The sequence below is a fragment of the Antedon mediterranea genome, chromosome 3 (genome assembly GCF_964355755.1).
Source record: "Antedon mediterranea chromosome 3, ecAntMedi1.1, whole genome shotgun sequence".
In the NCBI taxonomy this organism is placed as follows: domain Eukaryota; kingdom Metazoa; phylum Echinodermata; class Crinoidea; order Comatulida; family Antedonidae; genus Antedon; species Antedon mediterranea.
The window spans coordinates 21586282-21607792 of record NC_092672.1 but is presented as its reverse complement, the minus strand read 5'-3'; the positions used below and the strand labels follow the sequence as shown (position 1 = coordinate 21607792).

Sequence of the window (21511 nt, the reverse complement as noted above, 5' to 3'; positions counted from 1 at the left end):
TGAACCTCAGTTTACACGTAATAAAGAAAAGTAAGTGTCCTACTGCTGCCTTTACTACCTTTACAAACTACCAATCGATATTGTAGAGAAACGAATTACGGTATTTTTAACGTCCAAAAATTCCCTTTGATTTTTACGTATGGTTTGTGATTATCGCAATATAAATCCTAACTATACGTTGTTATCATCAAAAGTCACATAGAATAATTAATCAAACTATACTTGTTTGTGGTAACTTAACTTTAAGAATTTATCGGGAAAAAGGGAAGCAATATCTACTTTCCAGCAATAATATTCAAATTAGTTTGAGAAAAACGAAATCTTTTAACTACAGACACTTTATAAATATGTACCGTATGTAACGATTTATGTTATTGAATTCCCTTTTATAAATTTGTATTTTAATTTTGTTACTTTTACTGCATGTCTCAGTTATATTTATCAAAAATGGAGTGGGGTTTTTTTTAAAGAGTGAAGTGCGACCACACACCGGTAGGGGATGGAATCGGCTTTTCAGTCATCGATGCGTTTTGAATTATTATTATTTTATTGTTCTTGGGCATGATCCCATTGTATCCGTTTGTTGTTAGTATTTGATTCTTAATGAGTATGAGCATATGCCACCGATTTAATTGTATATTCAATAATTATGTTATCATCTGAAACGGTGGAAGATTATTCGACTACTTATACACAGTATAGATGAGCTGTTTTCTATCCTTCCTTTATGGTCACACAAATATCCAATATATATAATATAAGAATATGTATATAAATTAATTTAAATAAGAAACAAGTTTTTTATCGATTTACTTTATATATATAGGCCTATGCTTACAACATGCAACCATGCTATTGGCAGAAAACCATGTTTGAAAAAAAAACATAGATGCCACTGCACTGGATATAGTTATAAATAAAACTACATTAACTAGCAGAATTAAGAGAAATCTAAATTACTTTCCAAAGTTACGTTTCTGCCGTAGTAGTTGTATGAACTTGCTCAAATAAAGGTACTAAAATCAATTACTTTACCTCCAAGATCATGTTTGCGTTGCAACTAATTTACCTGCAAAGCAATGGTTGTTTGATCTTGTTTTTTACTTGCAATGCGAAAACCGGGCATATCGAGGACCTTGATAGTTAAACTAAACTTATATTAAAGATGTATTGTCCCTTTGACTAATTCCAAAAAAATAAAAAATAAAAGATTTCGAAAAAACGTGGGTCATTTTGAAGTATCATAATAGTTATTAACTATCACCAAAAATTTTTCGAAAAAAAAAATAATTTAACTGAAATACAGACGTTTTTTTGTTAAAAAAATTACTTTGACTTCCAGTCAAAGTTTTCAATCAAAACATATCCCATAATGAAACGCGCTTGTTTGGCTACTCTGTATGCATAATCATAAAACTTCCTCATGATCTGTGTGAAAATACCTTCTTAACCGCGACGAGTTGTATACAATCCTAATTTAGCATATGCATAATGCGTACTAATGGTTTGAAATCTTTGTTTACTTTTGCTCGTGACGATTTTCCAGATGAAATGTAATCAAACTAATTTACCTGTTAATTACGTAAACTTGTTGTTTTTGGCTCGAATTTTCGACTTAAAGTGAATAACTTTAATATTACTTTGATATGGCCACTTTAAATTTAGAATATTTTGACCTTCATTTTTTTGTGTTTCAAGGGACAATACATCTTTAAAGTATTTTCACACACTGAAATTGTTATTATAACCAGATAAATGTTACTAACATTTGAATGAATTGTAAAACCAATAAGAAAAACCGTATTTATCTTAATACGAAGAAGACCTTTTTTATTGTACATTTAAAAACAGTTTATTTACATAATTGAAAAATTATGACAAAAAACAAAGGAAAATCGAATTATAGATATTAGTAAAACTGTATTCAGAATAAAAAAAGCTATCCTACGATACCAAACAGTAAAGTATTTGAGAAAATTAAAATGTTGACCTTTTGACCTTTATTGGTCACGTGACTTGTTTTATTGTTAAATAACTATGTAACTATGCATTTTTTTATATAGATGTAATGGGATAAAATGATCAGTATTACATTCCCTTTCCGATGATACCATGGATGACAAAGTTTAGTGTGGAATGTCGGCCATTTTGAAATACAAAAATGGCACCTAATTTTTTTGAATTCAGCAACTCAAGAATAACAAAGTTAGCCAATAAAATCTATTTTGGCACAAATATCAAGCTGGAGCTAGTTTTCCTTACATATGTGGCTGTATACTATTGGGCTTATAGTAATATTGTTATACTGTATATGCATTTAGCCATATGTGTACTGTGAATAAAGTGTTTGTAACAAGCAATTTTAGTATTTACATCTCTTGCCCGTTATTTAACATTCTTGATATGGTGCTCTACTACAAGGGAAGGGAAGTAGGACCTTTCTCTCTTAAAGGGTGGAACCGGTAAGATAAATTTAGTTTTACTAAACTACAGCACAAAAATAAAAATTTGAAATTGCATAAAAACACCAGAAATGTAAATGTTATTATATTACATATATTTAGTCATCTGGTAATATTTTTTACCACACCGTTTATTTCTCCTTTATTGTAGCACAATAAAATAAAAAAAAATATGAAACATAGGGGAAATTATGGATCAATAATTATTAGAACTAGATGGTACGCTCACTTCGCTTGCGTACCATCTAGGTCGTGCCCACAGATGGTTCTCGAATACACAGTAATTTCAGGGTAAAAAATCTGGCGATTTCAAATGCACGTACCGCAGGACTATAATACATTGTCGTTTACAGAAACGAATAAGTAGACACAATGATTTATGTAGTCAACCAAAATTAGCACCCTGGGAATTACTTCCGAAAGAGAAACTTACCACAAAATGAGTCCAAATTGTTTATTCATTTAAAGAAATCCAATTAGGGTTGAGGGATGGGAAAGAGGATAGGTACAAAGAGGAACATTTTCTAAATATATTCTTTATCCACGTCAGTAACGAAATATTGTTTTCATTTTTTATAGGCCTATAAATAATATACCACTAACGGTGACTAAATATAGTAAAACATTGGCGATTTAATACTTTGTTAAAACTGTCACTGTCATAGTCGATCCCTAAGCATTTCTGGTATATTTACTGTCAGATATTCATTGAATTATTATCGAAACAGTCCATTAAAGTTTGTGTTTGTAATAGGATATTTCACAATTGAAATATCTAGGGTGATGAAGTGACCCCCAGATTTGACCTTAGCAATAAAATTAACTAAAGTGACAGAAATTGAGTATTCACTTCTGTAACAAAAAATAATATTTATTCACATATAAAAAAAGAAAAGAAACCCAAAAACCATTGTCTGACAGACAATTTAAGTATTTGTTACTTTAAATTACATTTTTTCAGGTGAAATAACTATTTAGACCAGGAGCCCAGAGGGGTCAACCTAGCTGGAAAGTTAACCAATTTCTATGCATGTGGCAATTATCTACGTACATATCAATGTATGGAAATGACAGTCTGGCGCGTTTCTTTTGGTGGGTGTGGCTAGGAGGGACATTGTAAAGGGTAAAAAAAATGATCTAGATCAGCTGAAAAGTTAACCCCATGAAATATTTTGCAAATTGTTGGACATAGAGTGAAATATAAGGAATGGCCATTGCCAGACGATTTTAGTGGTGGGGGGTGCCTGCCAGACCCCCATTTCTGGAGGGCCAAAAATGAGCTAGGTCAGCTTAAAAGTTAACCCTCTAAAACTAGTGGGAAAATGTTCAATAAACTCAAAATTATCATGAATGACCATTGCCAGACATTTTCAGTGGTGGATTGTGCCCGCCAGACTCCGTCAAACACCCCACCCCCGAAAAATTGAGCTAGATCAGCTGAAAAGTTAACCCCATGAAATATTTTGCAAATTGTTTGACATAGAGTGAAATATAATGAATGGACATTGCCAGACGATTTTAGTGGTGGGGGGTACCTGCCAGACCCCCATTTCTGGAGGGCCAAAAATGAGCTAGATCAGCTTAAAAGTTAACCCTCTAAAACTGGTGGGAAAATGTTCAATGTACTCATAACTATTATGAATGACCATTGCCAGACATTTTCAGTGGTGGATTGTGCCTGCCAGACCCCGTCAAACACCCCCACTCCCAAAAATGAGCTAGATCAGCTGAAAAGCTAACCTTTTAAAACATGCTGTAAAATGTTCAGCATGATCCCTAGTATAATAAATGACCATTGCCAGACATTTTAAGTGGTGGGTTGTGTCCGCCAGACCCCCATTAAACACCCACTCCCAAAAATGACCCAGATCAGCTGAAAAGCTAACCTTTTAAAACATGCTGTAAAATGTTCAGCATGATCCCTAGTATAATATATGACCATTGTCAGACATTTAAAGTGGTGGGTTGTGTCCGCCAGACCCCCATTAAACACCCACCCCCCAAAACATGAACTAGATCAACTCAAAACCTAGCCTTATAAAACAAAATATATGGAGTAAGTACACTAAACAACATAATGAATGACAATGAGAACTACATCAAATATCCCAACACCCGACATTTTAGCATACAGTAGTCCTGTGATATTTTCACTAGTTACAACAAAAAACAGTCTTAATTAATAAGCTATGACTTTTCTGCACCAGATATTTTAAATTAATCCATATATTCCTCTTCTGAATCGGAGTCTTCACTCCATGCATCGCCATCAGAATCACTTGATTCTTCAATCTCTGTTTCTTCCGTTTCACTGGCATTTTCCGCCTCATCATGTGTGTCATCATTTGAAAACACTGTTTCGGGAATTGATGGCCCTTCAAACCACACTGGCTCAAGTAGGTTGTCTTTCAAACACCATCCAAAATCTGATGGTGACAAACCATTTTCAGGATATGCATTGGTGGCTTGAGTCCATATTGTTGTTACAAACTGTGCCCTTTTGACTTTCATTTGAAGGGTTGGTTTACATGGTGGTAACAATGCACAGTCAACACGTTTGATATTTGCTAGTGGATTGTCCTAGATACAAAAAAATAGTTAGGTTTCTGAGTGTAAACTATTACATATTTAAAAATGTCTTTATTTCAATGAAATACAATCCGAAAATATACACACCTTATTAATTTTACCATTCATTTGTACCAGTTTATTGTAGCGTGCTTCGTTCACATCTCGTGTGTTCTGTCCATACATGCGGCATACAAATTCTGATACAATATCTATATCAACACAACTATCAATCTTTCCCATGTCAATAAACATATTGACATACTGTCCAGTTTCATCGTTTTCTAAAAGTTCTAGGGGTTTAGTTTTTCCTTTTCTGGAAAACAAAAATATCAATACCGTAAAATTAATAAATTAGTAAATTTAAATATGGTCTATTAAAAAAAAAAGAAGAAACGTATTCATACCTATAAAATGCTGAGGTAAAGTCACATCCTGTGAATGCATGATATCCTGGTAGTGCTATTGAAAGTCCAGATTTACAACTTTCAAGAGTTTCAACAATGCTTGAAACATTAATGTATCGCCGACTATTACCCATACCACAATCCATGATGATGTTGCCATTGCACCGAACTTCTTTTCGCTGTCTTCCAAGAGCACTGATTAGTATAACTAAAACATCAGTATCGGATGCCCTTACAATGATATTATCTGATATGATATTTGCAGTGTGGAAAGCAACCAGGGTATCAGCTTCTTCATGATCGCCTTGAAAGTGTGCAGGGCTGACAACCATCATTTTTTGCTGGTCGGAAACATATTGGAAGCATTCTCCACCATATGAAACAACCAGGGTCTTACCACCAACAATATTACAGTAATGATCTTTCTTCCACTCTTTAAGGAGAAACTTTGAAAATTCATTTTTAAATACTCCATTAGTAAGAAGCTTCTGCCCACTTTGTCTAATTGTCTGCTCCGGACCAGTTATTACGTATGTAGAGTCAGCTGAACCTCGTAACTTTCTTTCGCTGTCTTTTATTGAGTTCTTTACATACTTATCAAAACAGACATGTACTTCAGCAGCTCTTCCCGAACATACAACTGATAGCATCATCCGTGCAATAGAGGCATACGATGCTCCCATGTTTGTTTGTGAAAGAACAGAATGAAGGAGAAGACCTCCATCATATACCTGAACATAACACCCTGGTAATTCTGCATCTGTGATTGTATCTGTCTGTAAGGATTCCAGTTTCTTGAGCAATGCAGATTTTTGCGTTTTAACATGTGATCCATCACAGTGTGCAAGGGAAAGTGGGTACGTTGTGATTGGGTACGATAGAACATTTCGGAGATCAAATGCTGTCTTCTCTGCAATAACTACAACCATTCGTACAAACATATCTCTCAAACCCTCAGCATTGGACTTAGCTTTCTGTGAAGCACATAGCTTAGATTTTTTCTTTACGTTTTGAGCAGCAAAATTCTGTACACGTGTGCGCTTTACAGGTTGGAGAAATCTGTTATTATTGCTGTCCCACTCATTTTGAAATGTTTCTCTTTATCATTACCTCGTTTTAACACACTGGTTAGGTATAATTCTGTCTCTTTAGAAGCTATTTGACCAGTTGCAATGTTCACTAACGAAGTTAGGGCATTATCTGAGAATGGATTGCAGAATTCGTTAATTTTTTCACTTAGCGCAGCCATATGCTTGGTGTCCTTTTTTATTCTTGATGGACGGCATTGAGCTGTTGCAGTTTCCCCCAATTCAAGACCAGCAAATTTTCTCAGCTCCGTGACTGCCATGGCTCGTTGAGTCATAGTTAATGACCACCGGCGCATTGCATTTTCCGAATTACGAAAGGCAACAATCCCTCTCATACTTGAAGAAGAATCACGATTGACCGTCTGTTCTAAGGAAAGGTCAACAGCTGATCTACTGTAGTGCTTATTTGTACGTCTGATCGAAAATGCTCCTCTTTCCAGTACTTCAAGCAACTTTGGGTCAGCGTTTTTCAGTTTCTGTAGGAACAGAGTTTCCCATCTGGCGTAGTTAGGTCGGTTCAAGGCAAAGTAAACAGATAATATGGTTGGAAATACATTAATGTAGCCAGTGACATCATTTGTTTTCACACATCTCTGAAGTTCTCTATGGAGTCGATTAATAAGAAAAATGTAAATAGCCCAGAATTGTGCTGTTGAACCTATATTTCCAGTAAGCACTGACTGGAAGTAATTCTCGTATTTCTGCAGGTGATTAATTACAACAGGATCCGATATATGTTCTTCAATCAATGATCGGTCCAAAGGTGCAGTTGACATTATTTCTTGAAATGTGTGATGATCTTCTGCATTTATTTCTTGAAGAAAGCGTTTATACAACTTTTGCTCCAAGACATTGGCAAGCAATTGGTGAATTCTAGTGCACCTGTTGTAAAACTTTCCTTTGATGAAACCCATCATTGACCCCTCAGCCAAGATATCTGCTTCTTGGAGAATATATTCGATACCGCTGTCGTTAATGTACGTTCCAACTGCTCCGTAAAACGCCAACTCTGTGTGAAAATTGCCCAGTAATACTAAAAGCTTATCAAATAGGGGGGATTGTATTGTTTGTATAGAGTAAGCTTTTAATGCTACTGCCAAATCATATGTCACAACTGCATAGTCTTGGCCAGCTTCCTTGGCAATAGCCATAGTCCGGATCATTGTCTCTCTAACCACATCATTGTTTGTTGGGGATTTTGATATAGGATCCATGTAGCAAATGCGCTGAACTGGTAAATGATCATTGATATACTTGCTCATGAATCCGGCATGTAGGGGTGTATCTCCATCATTCAGTTTCCAAAACCAATACATATCCAATGCCTTCAGTGGTATTTGGTATTCCATTGCTTTGTCGGTGATTGTACTACATTCTCTAACATTTGTAGTTGATGTGGCATTGGAACTTATAAACAAAGCTTTATTTATACCTATCCTAAAAGGTGGTATTTCTCTTTCAACTCCAACAAATTTCCGCCTGTTTCTACCATCCCGAAATCCAATAGTATTCGTATTGAGCAGTTGGTCGTCATGCAATATATTCTGATATGTATGTCCAACTGTAGCGTGTAGAGTTTCTTTACCATCAAGTGTTTCTACATTTGCATCATTATTATCCCATACACATGCAGTTGCCAAGGTTGGGTCAAGCCGTATACCGTCTGGGGCGTCGCGTTCATCATCTTGAACTGAATAGGCAAACTCCGTCTCAAGGCCTTTGCTTTCACTATAGCTAATACAATGTCCTGACCTATTCAAAATTTGCATAGCCAGTTTTGATCCTGTCAGAGATGTAAAACCTAGACCAACGACAGTGTGTTTCCATGGTTTCACAGTTCCACGAGATACATTATAGATGGCATCAGATGCCATGGAAATAACCTTTCTGTCAAACTTGTCTTTGTTTGCATCATTGGCATTTTGGTCGATGCCACCAAGAAGACTCCTAAAGAATAATTCTACCTGTGATGGTATCTTGGCAGCACACTCTTTTAAGTTATGAACTGTAGCAGGATTTGGGGTCTTTGTCTTTGGAAGCTGCATGATTATAGATCTAAGATGAAGAGCAGCCCATTTTATTTTATTATCCTGTACATATTGTTCAGAATTATCATAAAGTCGAGCAGTGGCTTCTTCTCCTAGAAGAACTGAACTATATATGAAGTTACCTCTTCGTCTGTCTGCAAGTTTTACTTTGATTTCATCTTTAAGTTTTTCTTGAATTTTCCTTGTAAGATTTTGGGACGAATATGAGTTGATATCAGTTTGATTTCCTCCATTATTGACAAATTCAATTTTGTAAAAGCTTAGCAAATCAGAGACAAGTATAGCTCGTTGTTTTCCCAATACTTCTAATTCAATATGTTTCAGTAGGGATGAAAATGCCTTTTTGTGACTCCCATAAGATGTGTTACTTCCATAAGATGAATGCTCTTCTGTTGAACCATCATGTTTATCAGTTTCTAGGAGAAACTGAACTCGGCAGGATTTATGATATTCTGCTTCCTTTGCAATAAGATCAACGCCACACCGAATTAGACTATTGATACGTTGATTTTTTGAAAATTTTACCCGCTGGGAAAGTGACTTGCACCCAGAAACAGTTGCTATCTTAAGCCTTTTCTCTTCTTTCCCATTTTTTTTCTTTCGGCCTTTTCCACAAAATATGCAAGTTCCCTTTAACATACCACATTCATCTGACTTTTGAAGGACACTACTTTGTCTTGTTTTAATACAAGCCTTTTTAGGGAGCAGTTCGTCTGAACATGGTGGAGGCTCTTTTGAACGTTTCACGGCAGTGTAATACCTATGACATAAAGGGTGATAGCTAATTGAATTTTCAGGTTGTTTCATAAGAAAAACCTTGTTTGTTGTATCAGCATATTTGTCAGACTTCATTTTCTTACGTAATGCAGCAGCATTCTTTACAGTTGACCATGTCATTTCACTGAACGCTCTTAACTTACAATCGTCGTTCGCCGTTACCGTTTGGCAGATGTAGCACTTTGAAACATGGTCAGTGTTCTGAAAGAAATATAATGTCCCAAGTCAAGCATATTTAAATTTAAACCTCAAACTTTAAATTAAACTACAAATAAAAGGAATATGAAATGTAGATTACATTTTCAAAGAGAAAAAACATAGGCTATTTAAAATTACTAACAGATATAGGTAAAATACTTGGTGCTGCTGGTCCAACTGCTTCACTTATATCCTGCTCTTCTGTAGTTTTAGAGGTTTTTTCGTGAGTTTTACTATGTTGTAATTCTTTATCTCCTTGCTCTTCTGTAGTTGTACATGGATGCGTTGTTTCTGCACAACTTTGTGACTTTTCCAAGGTCATTGATGTTTCTTCTGAGTGTGTTTCCTCTTGATTTATCCTTACAGATACTTCTGTGTCTCGCTCTTTTGATACTGTTTGTTTTTCTTCTAGATTCATAATGGCTGTCATAAACATTGAACAAAATACAACTCTACAATTAGTGAATTAATATTATATTATTGCACTACTTTAAACAGCTGTAACTATATAAACACCATACCCCCTTACTAGTGCTTACAACCTAATAAAGCATTGTCTTTATTAATTACACTGTATCCTAATCTCAAACAATACAAAACAATATGCATAATACGTAGACTTGCCTAAAGCTTAATTAATTACATGGCACTGACTTCCTAACCACAATATTAGAAATTAGGAAACAACATTCCTAATGGTAATCAATCGTATACTTCTAACAAGTAAAACATGAATACCAACGCCTGGGTTCATAGTTGCATTGGGCTGTTCACTGGGCCCCTTATATTAAGCAATGGGCCAGTGAGCGCTCATGCTGTTACGCCACTGAACGCTGTGGAATATCTATCAATGAGCCATACATAGCCTAGGCCTAATTGTATTTGTTTCTTATTACTGTTAAGATACACAATTAAAAAAAAAATCATAGCTGGACACTTACCTTTTAAAGATGTACCACTCTCCATCATGATCAAAATGCATTTAATAAACTCAGCCTTTGTTTTGAAATGTTGATGATAATCAACAACATTATTCTCTAGGGAACCATTATAGAGATAAGTCAGTTTCTAAATATGTCCTTTAACTGCAGAAACCCATCATCTTGGACAGCAAAGATAAACATTTGACTAATTGATTTACATTTTTCCACACCACAAAAAGACAAAAAAAGTCCTGTTGAATACCTATTTTACACTATGTTGAACTATACCATAGTGGCACATTTGTGAATTAGGTAGGGGGTTTGGATGGATGGGGTGGTTCTATAATGAGCAAATAAAAATGTCTGGCAATGGCAATTCATATCCTTGACAGTATGCTACACATTTTCCCACCAGTTTTACAGTGGTTAACCATTGTCCTAATCTGGGTCATTTTTGGGGGTGGGGTGTTTGAGGTGGCCTGGGGGACACAACCCACCAATTAAAATGTCTGGCAATGGTCATTTATTATACTAGGGATCATGCTGAACATTTTACAGCATGTTTTAAAAGGTTAGCTTTTCAGCTGATCTAGCTCATTTTTGGGAGTGGGGGTGTTTGACGGGGTCTGGCAGGCACAATCCACCACTGAAAATGTCTGGCAATGGTCATTCATAATAGTTATGAGTACATTGAACATTTTCCCACCAGTTTTAGAGGGTTAACTTTTAAGCTGATCTAGCTCATTTTTGGCCCTCCAGAAATGGGGGTCTGGCAGGCACCCCCCACCACTAAAATCGTCTGGCAATGTCCATTCATTATATTTCACTCTATGTCAAACAATTTGCAAAATATTTCATGGGGTTAACTTTTCAGCTGATCTAGCTCAATTTTTGCGGGGTGAGGTGTTTGACGGGGTCTGGCGGGCACAATCCACCACTGAAAATGTCTGGCAATGGTCATTTATGATAGTTATGAGTTTATTGAACATTTTCCCACCAGTTTTAGAGGGTTAACTTTTAAGCTGATCTAGCTCATTTTTGGCCCTCCAGAAATGGGGGTCTGGCAGGCACCCCCCACCACTAAAATCGTCTGGCAATGGCCATTCCTTATATTTCACTCTATGTCCAACAATTTGCAAAATATTTCATGGGGTTAACTTTTCAGCTGATCTAGATCATTTTTTTTACCCTTTACAATGTCCCTCCTAGCCACACCCACCAAAAGAAACGCGCCAGACTGTCATTTCCATACATTAATATGTACGTAGATAATTGCCACATGCATAGAAATTGGTTAACTTTCCAGCTAGGTTGACCCCTCTGGGCTCCTGCTCTAATTATGTGACAATAAAATGACACATTCAAAAACATTTGAAATAACAAATATTTTTCAATAAGCGAGCAGCGTTTTTTTAATTTATTTCTTGTTTACATCTATTCACAGTAAGAAATGTTCGATTCAAATGACGACCAAAAATGGTTAATAGGTATTTGCAGTACTGTATTGTCAAAGTATTGCAAGTTTATTCTCCAAGGGCTCATAAATTTATCTACTTGTGTTAAACCAAACTGGAAGACTGAGAGCTTGGAATGTTCCATTCATCGCAAATCAATACATTTGTAAAAACGTAAATTAAATCTATCAAAATAGTATTTTTTAAAGAAAATCGGCCTGTCTTCAACATTATGATGCTGTATTCGAGCAGTTCAACCGGTTTTCAGCTACTAAAAACAATTATCGTAGGAGGAGATAGGAAAATGCGAAGCGTCCTCGTATTATTGTGTGCGGGTATTTTTCAAGTTGGACATCCATTAGACAGTGTACAGTATACCACGATCGGAAAACACCCCTATTTGGGGCAAATCGTTGAACCTAAATTCGTTTTAATCATCAATAACTAATTATCTAACTCAATTTAATTAGTAAACAGGGTTAGATCAGGTGGTTAAAATCAGTACCGAAAGTACGAACCAACTTTATATACCATCGTGTAAAAATTCTAGAAGTAAGGCGCGATTTACCGAATTTTGCCCTTACGTAAATTTATATATAGATGTACGATCAATAGAAATTTATTGTCTATTATAAGACTATTATATTGGTCTCATGACAGAATTCAGCTTGTTAAAGCCATAAAAAAAGTTAATAAAAGAATCACTTAATGTGGTATTGTAGTAGTAAAATAAACATTTTCTATGCATATTATTAGTTAAAAAATGAAAAAAATATTGCTAAATGTGTATGAAATTGGTCTAAATCAAATCAATAATGTAAATTGAAAAAATAGGACCATATCCAACTGAAACAAAGGACGAACCAAGGTCAATATTAGTTTAAAAAAAGGTTGTACTGAAATAGAATCTACAACAATGAAGAGTTTATAAACAATTGTAATACATTTATATATGCAAAGTCATTTACATCCATTGATTAAAATATAAAGTTATGCTACAATAACTTGGCATATATATTTTTGTTAAATAGCTTGTACTGAAATTTGAAATTTGTCTATATAAGTTCTTTTAAAAGTAATCTTTTAACATTAATGTTAGAAAATGTTAAACTTAAAATTATTAAAGTTGAACCTTACATATAGCTACTGTATGTTTATCCTCAAAAATGTTTTGTTTGATAAAGTTGGATGATGGAGATTAATATGAATGAATAAAACATGATAAAGTGCAACTGCAGACTTTGCAAAGCACTGGTGATCACCATTGTCAGTGGTCTAAAATATTTCATAATGTTAAATGTTGGATACACTCTGAAATTGTTACAGTTGTGTATAACATTTAAGTCTAGTTCAACTTTCTTGTTTTTCTTTGTTGTTTTTCACCTCTAATGTAGGTTGTTTAGTGTTAAACAATTTCCCTTTATTTGTATTGTGTATTTACTATAATTTACTATGTGTGTGTGTATATTTAAATAAATGTTAAGAAATAAACATCTTTTTGAATAGACTAAAAATATTCCAAATCATCACCTAGTTATGCTAATGATGATTTGTTTATTTTTACATTTTGTATTACATTGTAATGGTGGTTTGATACTGTAATTATTATGTAAGGTGATTTGTTAAAAACTAGCTACGGTAAATAACTTACAAAATTATATTTGTTTCGCTATTTCAGTTTTATTTATGTTTGTTAATCCTGAGTATAAAGAAAGAATAAATGTGGCAGATATACTATCTGTATCTTATATTGTATATAGAAAAAATAATTACAACCTAATAACAAAGAACTATAATTGTGGTGTGTATTAAAAGATCACTTTAGCTCTCAACCAAATTCTGCATCATCATTCTTGGGATTGGTGGTGGTGACTATAACCAGGAGGTGGTTGGAGTTGGTGGTGATGTTGTTGAAAGGAATAAAGGAGAGTATGGCAAATGAGTATGATGATAATTATAAAATAAATGAATACAGTCTATATGTCTATCAACTAGCATCTTTGATCATTTGTACCTCTGTGATATATAGGTAGAATCATAGTGTTTCAAAAGTTATTAAACAGTTTTGTGAAAATGAACTAAAAAAAATTGAAATTTTGTGTAATAGAAGTGTACATAATTCCGACTTAATTACTGTATATATACACTTTGGAATAAGGATTATATTTCAATAGTATGTTGCTGTAGTTTTCATTGTTTTATAAAGAGTTCAATGGAAATGTTTAAACATGACAAAATGTATAGTGTCATAGCAATTTTTATGACTAAATATCAGAGAAAAAAATATATTGAAAAACTTCAAATAATGCCAATTCTAGCATCAATACAGTTAAATAAAAACATTAAATAGCATTATAACATGCAGATATTATTACTCAAAAGATCATTATATTTAAAATACAAAATATCAAAAAATTTGACTATGAAAGAATGTATAACTTACTATGTCTTGGATATTGATGTCTGACCCTGCATCAACCAGCAGGTTACAGCAGGCTGAGTGACCTGCCCAAGCTGCCCAATACAAAGCTGAGCGTCCATCCTAAAATATAAAATCATACAAGTTACATCTTTTACATATTTATTGGTTAATTAATATTTTATATAATTATACATCCATTAAGTTTCAATTTGTAACTTGTATTTGCTGTGTGATCATATACGCAATGCACACAAATACTATCAAATTAGCTTTTTAAAATATTATTTCTACTTTTGTATACATTTTTATTATTATTCCAGTTTTTACATAAAAATGTTGTTGCCTGGTATTTAAATTATTTAACTTTTTTTTAATTTAATATTGTTTATTGGATTGGTTTGGTGTACAAAATTTTACTTTCAGGGGCATGTTTAAAACTTTAATATATTTAAATTATCCTTTGTGCGATCATAGAGCAAAGAAATAGTTCATTGCTCTATGGTGTGATGGTGGCATTAGCTAGTACAAGTTATTGTGAGTGTAGCATATCCTATTTTGTCGATTGCTTTGGTACTTTCATTTCAATTGGAAGCCTTGCACATGGTTATTATTTTGTATGTAATGCAAATTAATCTATTATTTTATATTATCAGAGATAATGGCCTGCACTATTCTAAAGAAAGATTTGTTAGTGTACCAACAAAACATTGTCCGTTTTAAGAGGTTTGACATACACAAATTAGTCTAAATATTGATTGATTGATTGATATTAATGTTGAGTTTAATCTGATAAAAAACAAGGCCATATACATGGCTGCAGTCGTGTGCGCAAATTTGAGTTAGTGTTTACCGAACGACCAACATAGTGAGCTGTAGAGTCACGTTGCACACGACTAAAATAGATAAACAAGTTAATTGTAGACATCTTTTTGAACCACATAACAGATATATGTATAAACATGTTTTCATTTTTTAAATTTGTTAGATGAAATGGACAGTTTTTAGAAATACCATGACCATTTTCATACCTCCCTGGATAGCTCAAGGCTGTCTTTAAAGTGGGTGAAGGTTTGGCTGATGCCAGACAAATCATATCAATGTAAAAAATATTAAAATTTATACATTTTAATAGATTTTATAACATCTTTATTATTTGTGTTTTATATTTATTGAATTGACTTGTTAAAATGATTAAAATTTACACCAAAAAAAATGTTATATTCTTTTTATTTCAAGGATATAACAAAAACAATCACTGGAAATAAGACATTATACAGTAATTATAAAAGAAATAATAAACATTATTTATTCATATGTATACATACTGACATTTCAAACAAATTTAATGCAACTAACAATTATCTAATAAAAAATTATATTAATCATATATAACTAATTTAAAACAAAAATAAATAATCTGATATTAATATATTATTTTGATGAACATTCAAGACAAAAAGTTCAATATATTGTGTATAGGATGTGAATAATATTCACTGAGGCTAAAACTTTCATAGTAGACCATGCTCACCAGGAGTATACCAATAAACAAATAAAGTGCTGTATGTTCCATAATCATTGCTTATCCCATCAACATTTTTTATACTTCAGTAAATAAAATAAATAAAAAAGTTAATTTTCAAAAGTAAACAATAATTTTCGCACCAGTCCTTTAGGCAGTTACATTCAAGCGAACGGAAGCATTAGCCATGCACAAGCTTATAATAGATTACTGAGGCTGAAAAATGGGTATTTAGAAACACAAACTGGGCATGAGCACACCCCAAAGCACGTCTGGTAAGAAAGTCTAAATGGGAATTTGTAAACTCAAACTGGGCATGTGCACATAGGGTCTTTGAGATATGTACAGTATGCAGACATTAGTTTGTAAGACCTATGTTCAATAAACAATAACTGTGTTTTGGCTGTCAACATAGAGGCCAAGTATAATTACCATCATATATATCATTGAATAATGGTCAAAACAATCCTTTCTCTATGGTAAATATTTTTGCCGAATGGGGTGTATATAGTTGACAATTGTTTGATTAGTGTGTATGTTTGTCGGCTGCTGCTGTACAACGAAGGCTCATGGAAAATTATACATTTTTTGTTCACTGAAATGTTTGTGGGTATGAGTGGGTCACTCCAACCTTAGAGAGTAATGCCACTCAGAATATGCATAGTACTATAGTCTATAGTAATTCAAACTACATTTATATGTTACACAAAATGTTTACTACTGATTTTTAAACAAAAATAATTGATAAAAAATCTTTATTTCTTAAATTATTAAAAAGAATATCAATTTAGAAATTATCATTTTATGAAGAAAGAACAATAATTAAAACTGTTATCTCAGAAAGTCTTTTTTTACAGTAAAAATTATTTCTTGTTTATTTTTATTCATTGTTGTCTGAATTATTGGAATTCAGAAAGTTATTTGCAGACAGAAAACACCATAGAATCTCACCTTTTAAATAAGTTTCGGAATTTGTTTAAATAGTGAGATTGCTCTGTAGAAATAGATTCAACTGGCAGGACCAGTATGATGTAGTGAAACAGAAAGATGTGGGCCAGTATGTAAACCAATTAGAATTAAAAGAACATGTATGTCATGTCTGGCCAATTTATCTATATTTTATTTTATTGTGGTTATCAACCACATGTGTATTCATACTTTATAAGGTATTTAGATGCGCAAAGAAAGAATAATGTAAGGTTTATTAATTTATTACTATACATTATACAAATGGAATATATTTTTGTTGAGTAGATAATATTTAAACATTACATTCAATCAATGTTGGTGTGAACGATGAAATAAAGTATGACACCCCTAAAGTGTAAAAATTAAATAAACGTAAATACAGAAAAACAGTTTAAAATAACATTTCACATTTCATTGAGTTCAGACAGGTATTTGAGGCAAGTTTTTCTTAAGTGAATATATAAATGAAGAAAGGGAAAACTATCTAAAACTAACTAGACTATCTTTAACATTTGGAGGCAAGTTATGAACAGACGTGGAAATGAATTAAAAATATTATAATGAGCAGAATTCGTTCTTGAAATACTATGGACAAATACTACAGAATTAAGGTGGCGCAAATTTTGAGTAATGTAATTAATGTTTCGTGGCCAATACATTTATAGCGGCCGAAAATGTTGGCCAAATTAGGGTGAGTAGACCTTGATATACATAGTGTAAGCCTCTATGATAGGGTCTACTTCACCAGAACAGAAGATCAATGTAAATGCAGTATAGTATAAAGTCATTTTGATAACAGCATAAATTATTGTAGTACAAAACAGTCCCATATAAATGATAATAATGTGACTATGAAAACAGTTAAGTGGAGAAACAATTAATGTAAAGTACATTTACATTTGTTTTGAAGATAATGTGTCATCATTGTGTAACTTTCATTTTCAAGTGCATGTGTATGTAAAATGAAATGTGTGAGCTCTCACTGTAAGTATGAGTTTAGGGCTTTTGTACATTCCTACTAATAAATGATATTCAAATTGTTGCAACTTCATTTTAATTATTGTTTTTTAAATATTTTTGATCTACTGATTTTTCAAAAAATACAACAATCCTTAAACACATTTCTGCCTCGAGCACCAACTTGGCATCATAGTTTTTGTTCACTATAATGCCTTTTTTAAATGTCGTACAAAAAGGTCATGTGTTTATTTATTGCAATTCAAAAGATTTCTATGCATAGCTTTTATCTGAAATTGCTTTAAATAAAATTATAATAGTTCACCATAAAAACATACTATACAAATTATTGCTTTAATGTAAGTGGAAATGGTGATGAATTGGTGGTTCTCAATTTGTATGTATAAAATATGAACTGGAAAGATAAATGTACTATAGAAATCCAGAATGTGGGTATTGACGGTAAACAAAATGCATAACCAAAAACAAAAATGTTTCCTCTGTCTGTTTGAGTGCTCTATTCATTAAATTATAAATCCCATCTTTCTATATTTTTGGTATTGGTATTCCTATTTTTCATGGCTGTATATATAAACATGTTATGACAAACTAATTTTAAAATGAGGGCAAGTCCTTCTTTTCTCCTTACTTGCTAATGACGATTTATTTTGAATCTAATGTAATGCAATTCATATTGTCAACTTGTCATGCTCATGAGATTCTTGAAAACATGAAATAGATTGAAAATTAAAATTCTCAAATTTAAACATTTTAATTTTAAACTTTAATATGCTGTATTAGGAGTAATGCTATTATAGACATAAACTAAGGTTTTATTACTAGTGAATTTCAAAATTGAACATGTCATATGAACACTACACAGTAGCCAGCTATCCCTATTTTGGAATAATAGTGGCATTCAAGCTTCTCTCTTCATATATATACACTATTTGTTGTCAAAGTATTTTAGAGATAATAACTAATTAGCATCCTGTTTCCACTGTAAAGTATATGTACAAGTAAAGCGCCAGTGATTTAAAGATCTGAGTGCAAAATAATTTGAATTCTACCAATCATCAATGTTTAGATATGCAGTCAGTAGACAGTTAAATATGCCATAAAGCAGACAATTTAAAATCAACAAATGTGATCATCTGCTGTTTTAGATCTCTATTTTAATTTTTCATTGATCTGTTTTAGATAAATCGACCATGTTTATGTTGGTATTACAACAATCAGAAAATATTCATGAAAAAACTGTAGTATTGCTACGAAACAGGGAGTTTGCTAACATTGTGACATGGTACAATCTAGTATCAATTAGACTATAAGTATAACAGTTGAAAAATGACTTAACCACTAAGTTCTTCAAACTTCACCCTATTTGGTTTAGCGTTATTATTACAAATTGGGTAAACATTAATTGAAACCATAACTTTCCATAAATCTCTGAATACAATTTTACACTTGATCCTGTGATTCATTAAGATTATTAAATATTCTCTATTTTCATTTTATAGTATTGGAGTAAAGTCATATCGATGCTAGCTTTGCTACAGATTCTACATAACCTATAAAGATGTTGATATATGATGGCACCAATAATATGGAGGTTTCGCTACCTTACGAATACGATAATGGAAACGGATAGGTCATACATTTGTTAAACTTTTGAGCCGATATTCGTAAAGCGTATTTGTGTTGAAGAAAATCACCAGTCATAGTTTTTTTTCTATTTTGCACACTTTGCATTGAATAAAAAATTGATTCATGATTATAATAGAAATATAGATAATTTATTGAAAGTAAATTAGTAAAAATGCCAAGTCAATTTTGATAAATAGCAGTTTTTAAAGTCCTCTCTCGCAACACTAGGCCTATAGGCAATCATTGCAACATGTACCTGCGCTTCATTCAAATTTACAGCAGTCATATTTTGGATGGCGCTCTCAATATTTCTTTGCCATGCGAAACAGATTTGTACTGGCTTACGAAAACGAATAAGTTTGTGTGACGTATCCGAAACCTCCCAAATGTTTGCACAACTACTGTACGTCCACTTTTATGCTTCTTTGCCAGGAACCTGTATTTGCATGCTATAAAATGTTAAGGACAGAATTGTTCTAAAAGAGTTACTCGATGCAGGGTGGGGGTCTTTAATGTTTTGTAGAGATACATCATTTAGGTCCCTCACCATATTTCAGAAAAGTAGTAATTCAAAAAAATGTTGAATCCTGGAAGTGAACCCACAACTGAGACAGTTATGAAAAGGAGTTGCACAGTATTGCTATAGTTAATTCACTGATGACAACATTTCTACATAGTATTTTTGATTAAAAAGTTTAAACTGTGATATATGATTTTGATATAAAATCCTAATTATAAAAAAAGTCTTCAGAACTATTAAAATTCTGCTTTGCGATGCTGTAGGGGTAGTTTCATCTATGATATCCACACAAAATACCAGTCTAGAAATGGGTTTTAATACCTTTCAAATAATATTTGGCCGCACACCCAATTTAAAGGCCAGGTGCGGGCCAAAAATTTCTATTGATCATACATTCCAATAATTATTGATCTATAGTTTTCCCTATGTTTCATAATTTTTGGGATTTCATTTGTGTTACACAAGCTTGTTGAAAATAAGCATTTTATTATCAGTAGTTCAAATTACACAGTAAAATCTCTATTCTTGTGTACACAAATTTTGTAAATAGAGAGGCATTTTAAAAAGCTATGAAAAATAAACAGTGTTGTAAAAAATGTTATCAGATGACTAAATATAGGTAATATAACTTGAATTTTACATTTCTGGTATTTTTATTCAACTTCAGATTTATATTTTCATACTATTATAGCAAAAGTTATCCACCTTTATATCCACCATCTTTTTTCATAATATGCCCCGATGGTACCTCGTATGCTGATACCCGCAGATACCTTAACATCATCACTCTATCTGAACGCCGCGAGAAGTTGTCAAGAAAATTCTTTGATAAAATGAAAAAAGAAGATCATATATTACACTTTCTCTTACCTAAACCTCCCACACACAACCATCAGCTCCGACGCGTTAGATCGTTCACCCTTCCCAAAGTCCGGACACAACGCACAAAAAACTTCATTACTTTCCACAGAGTTTTCAATGATTGGTGAATGATCAGTAACTGAGTTATGAAAAGCAAATGGTGAACCCCTATTGGTTTGTGTTATACTACAGTATGTGTTTACATATTTACTATTATATTTATGTCAACTTCATCACTGTTTACTTGATGCAATAAAGGAAATAAATAATAAATAAATAAAGTAGGGAGTCACCAGACATGTTATTACATTAGGTTAAACTACCTAACTACTGAAAAAAAAAGTCTTCCTGGCAGAATTTTGCCAAATGTTGTATTTGGGGCACCTTAGGCTACTATAAAAAGTTGAATTCAGGACAAACCAGCCCACCAATGTGCCTACTGTATATGCCTGGCTTCTAATTCTATTATTAGTGCCTGGTAGCGTTTTATGATATGAAATATGAAGTACATGATGGACTAACATTATGTTTAATATTATTCATTTTGATATTTAATTATTCATTTATGCAATTCAATTTCAAGGTGTGTACAAGGAGGTACAAGGAGAATGAAGTTGCAATCATATTTACTTCTTTTTAATTACACCACACAGAAAACAGGCATTGTTGCTCATCATAAACAAGGGCG

General features: G+C 32.9%; 2 protein-coding genes across 2 annotated transcripts in view; one reads left to right on the top strand and one right to left on the bottom strand.

Moving 5' to 3' along the window:
- Positions 1-1126, bottom strand: part of LOC140043285 (uncharacterized) — a 29182-nt gene extending 28056 nt beyond the window's left edge. The window contains exon 1 of the mRNA XM_072087785.1: positions 1070-1126. Coding sequence (XP_071943886.1) covers positions 1070-1126 — 57 coding nt within the window. The remainder of the gene's footprint in view (positions 1-1069) is intronic.
- Positions 1-21511, top strand: part of LOC140045033 (uncharacterized) — a 242741-nt gene that overhangs the window by 78156 nt on the left and 143074 nt on the right. The window lies entirely within an intron of this gene.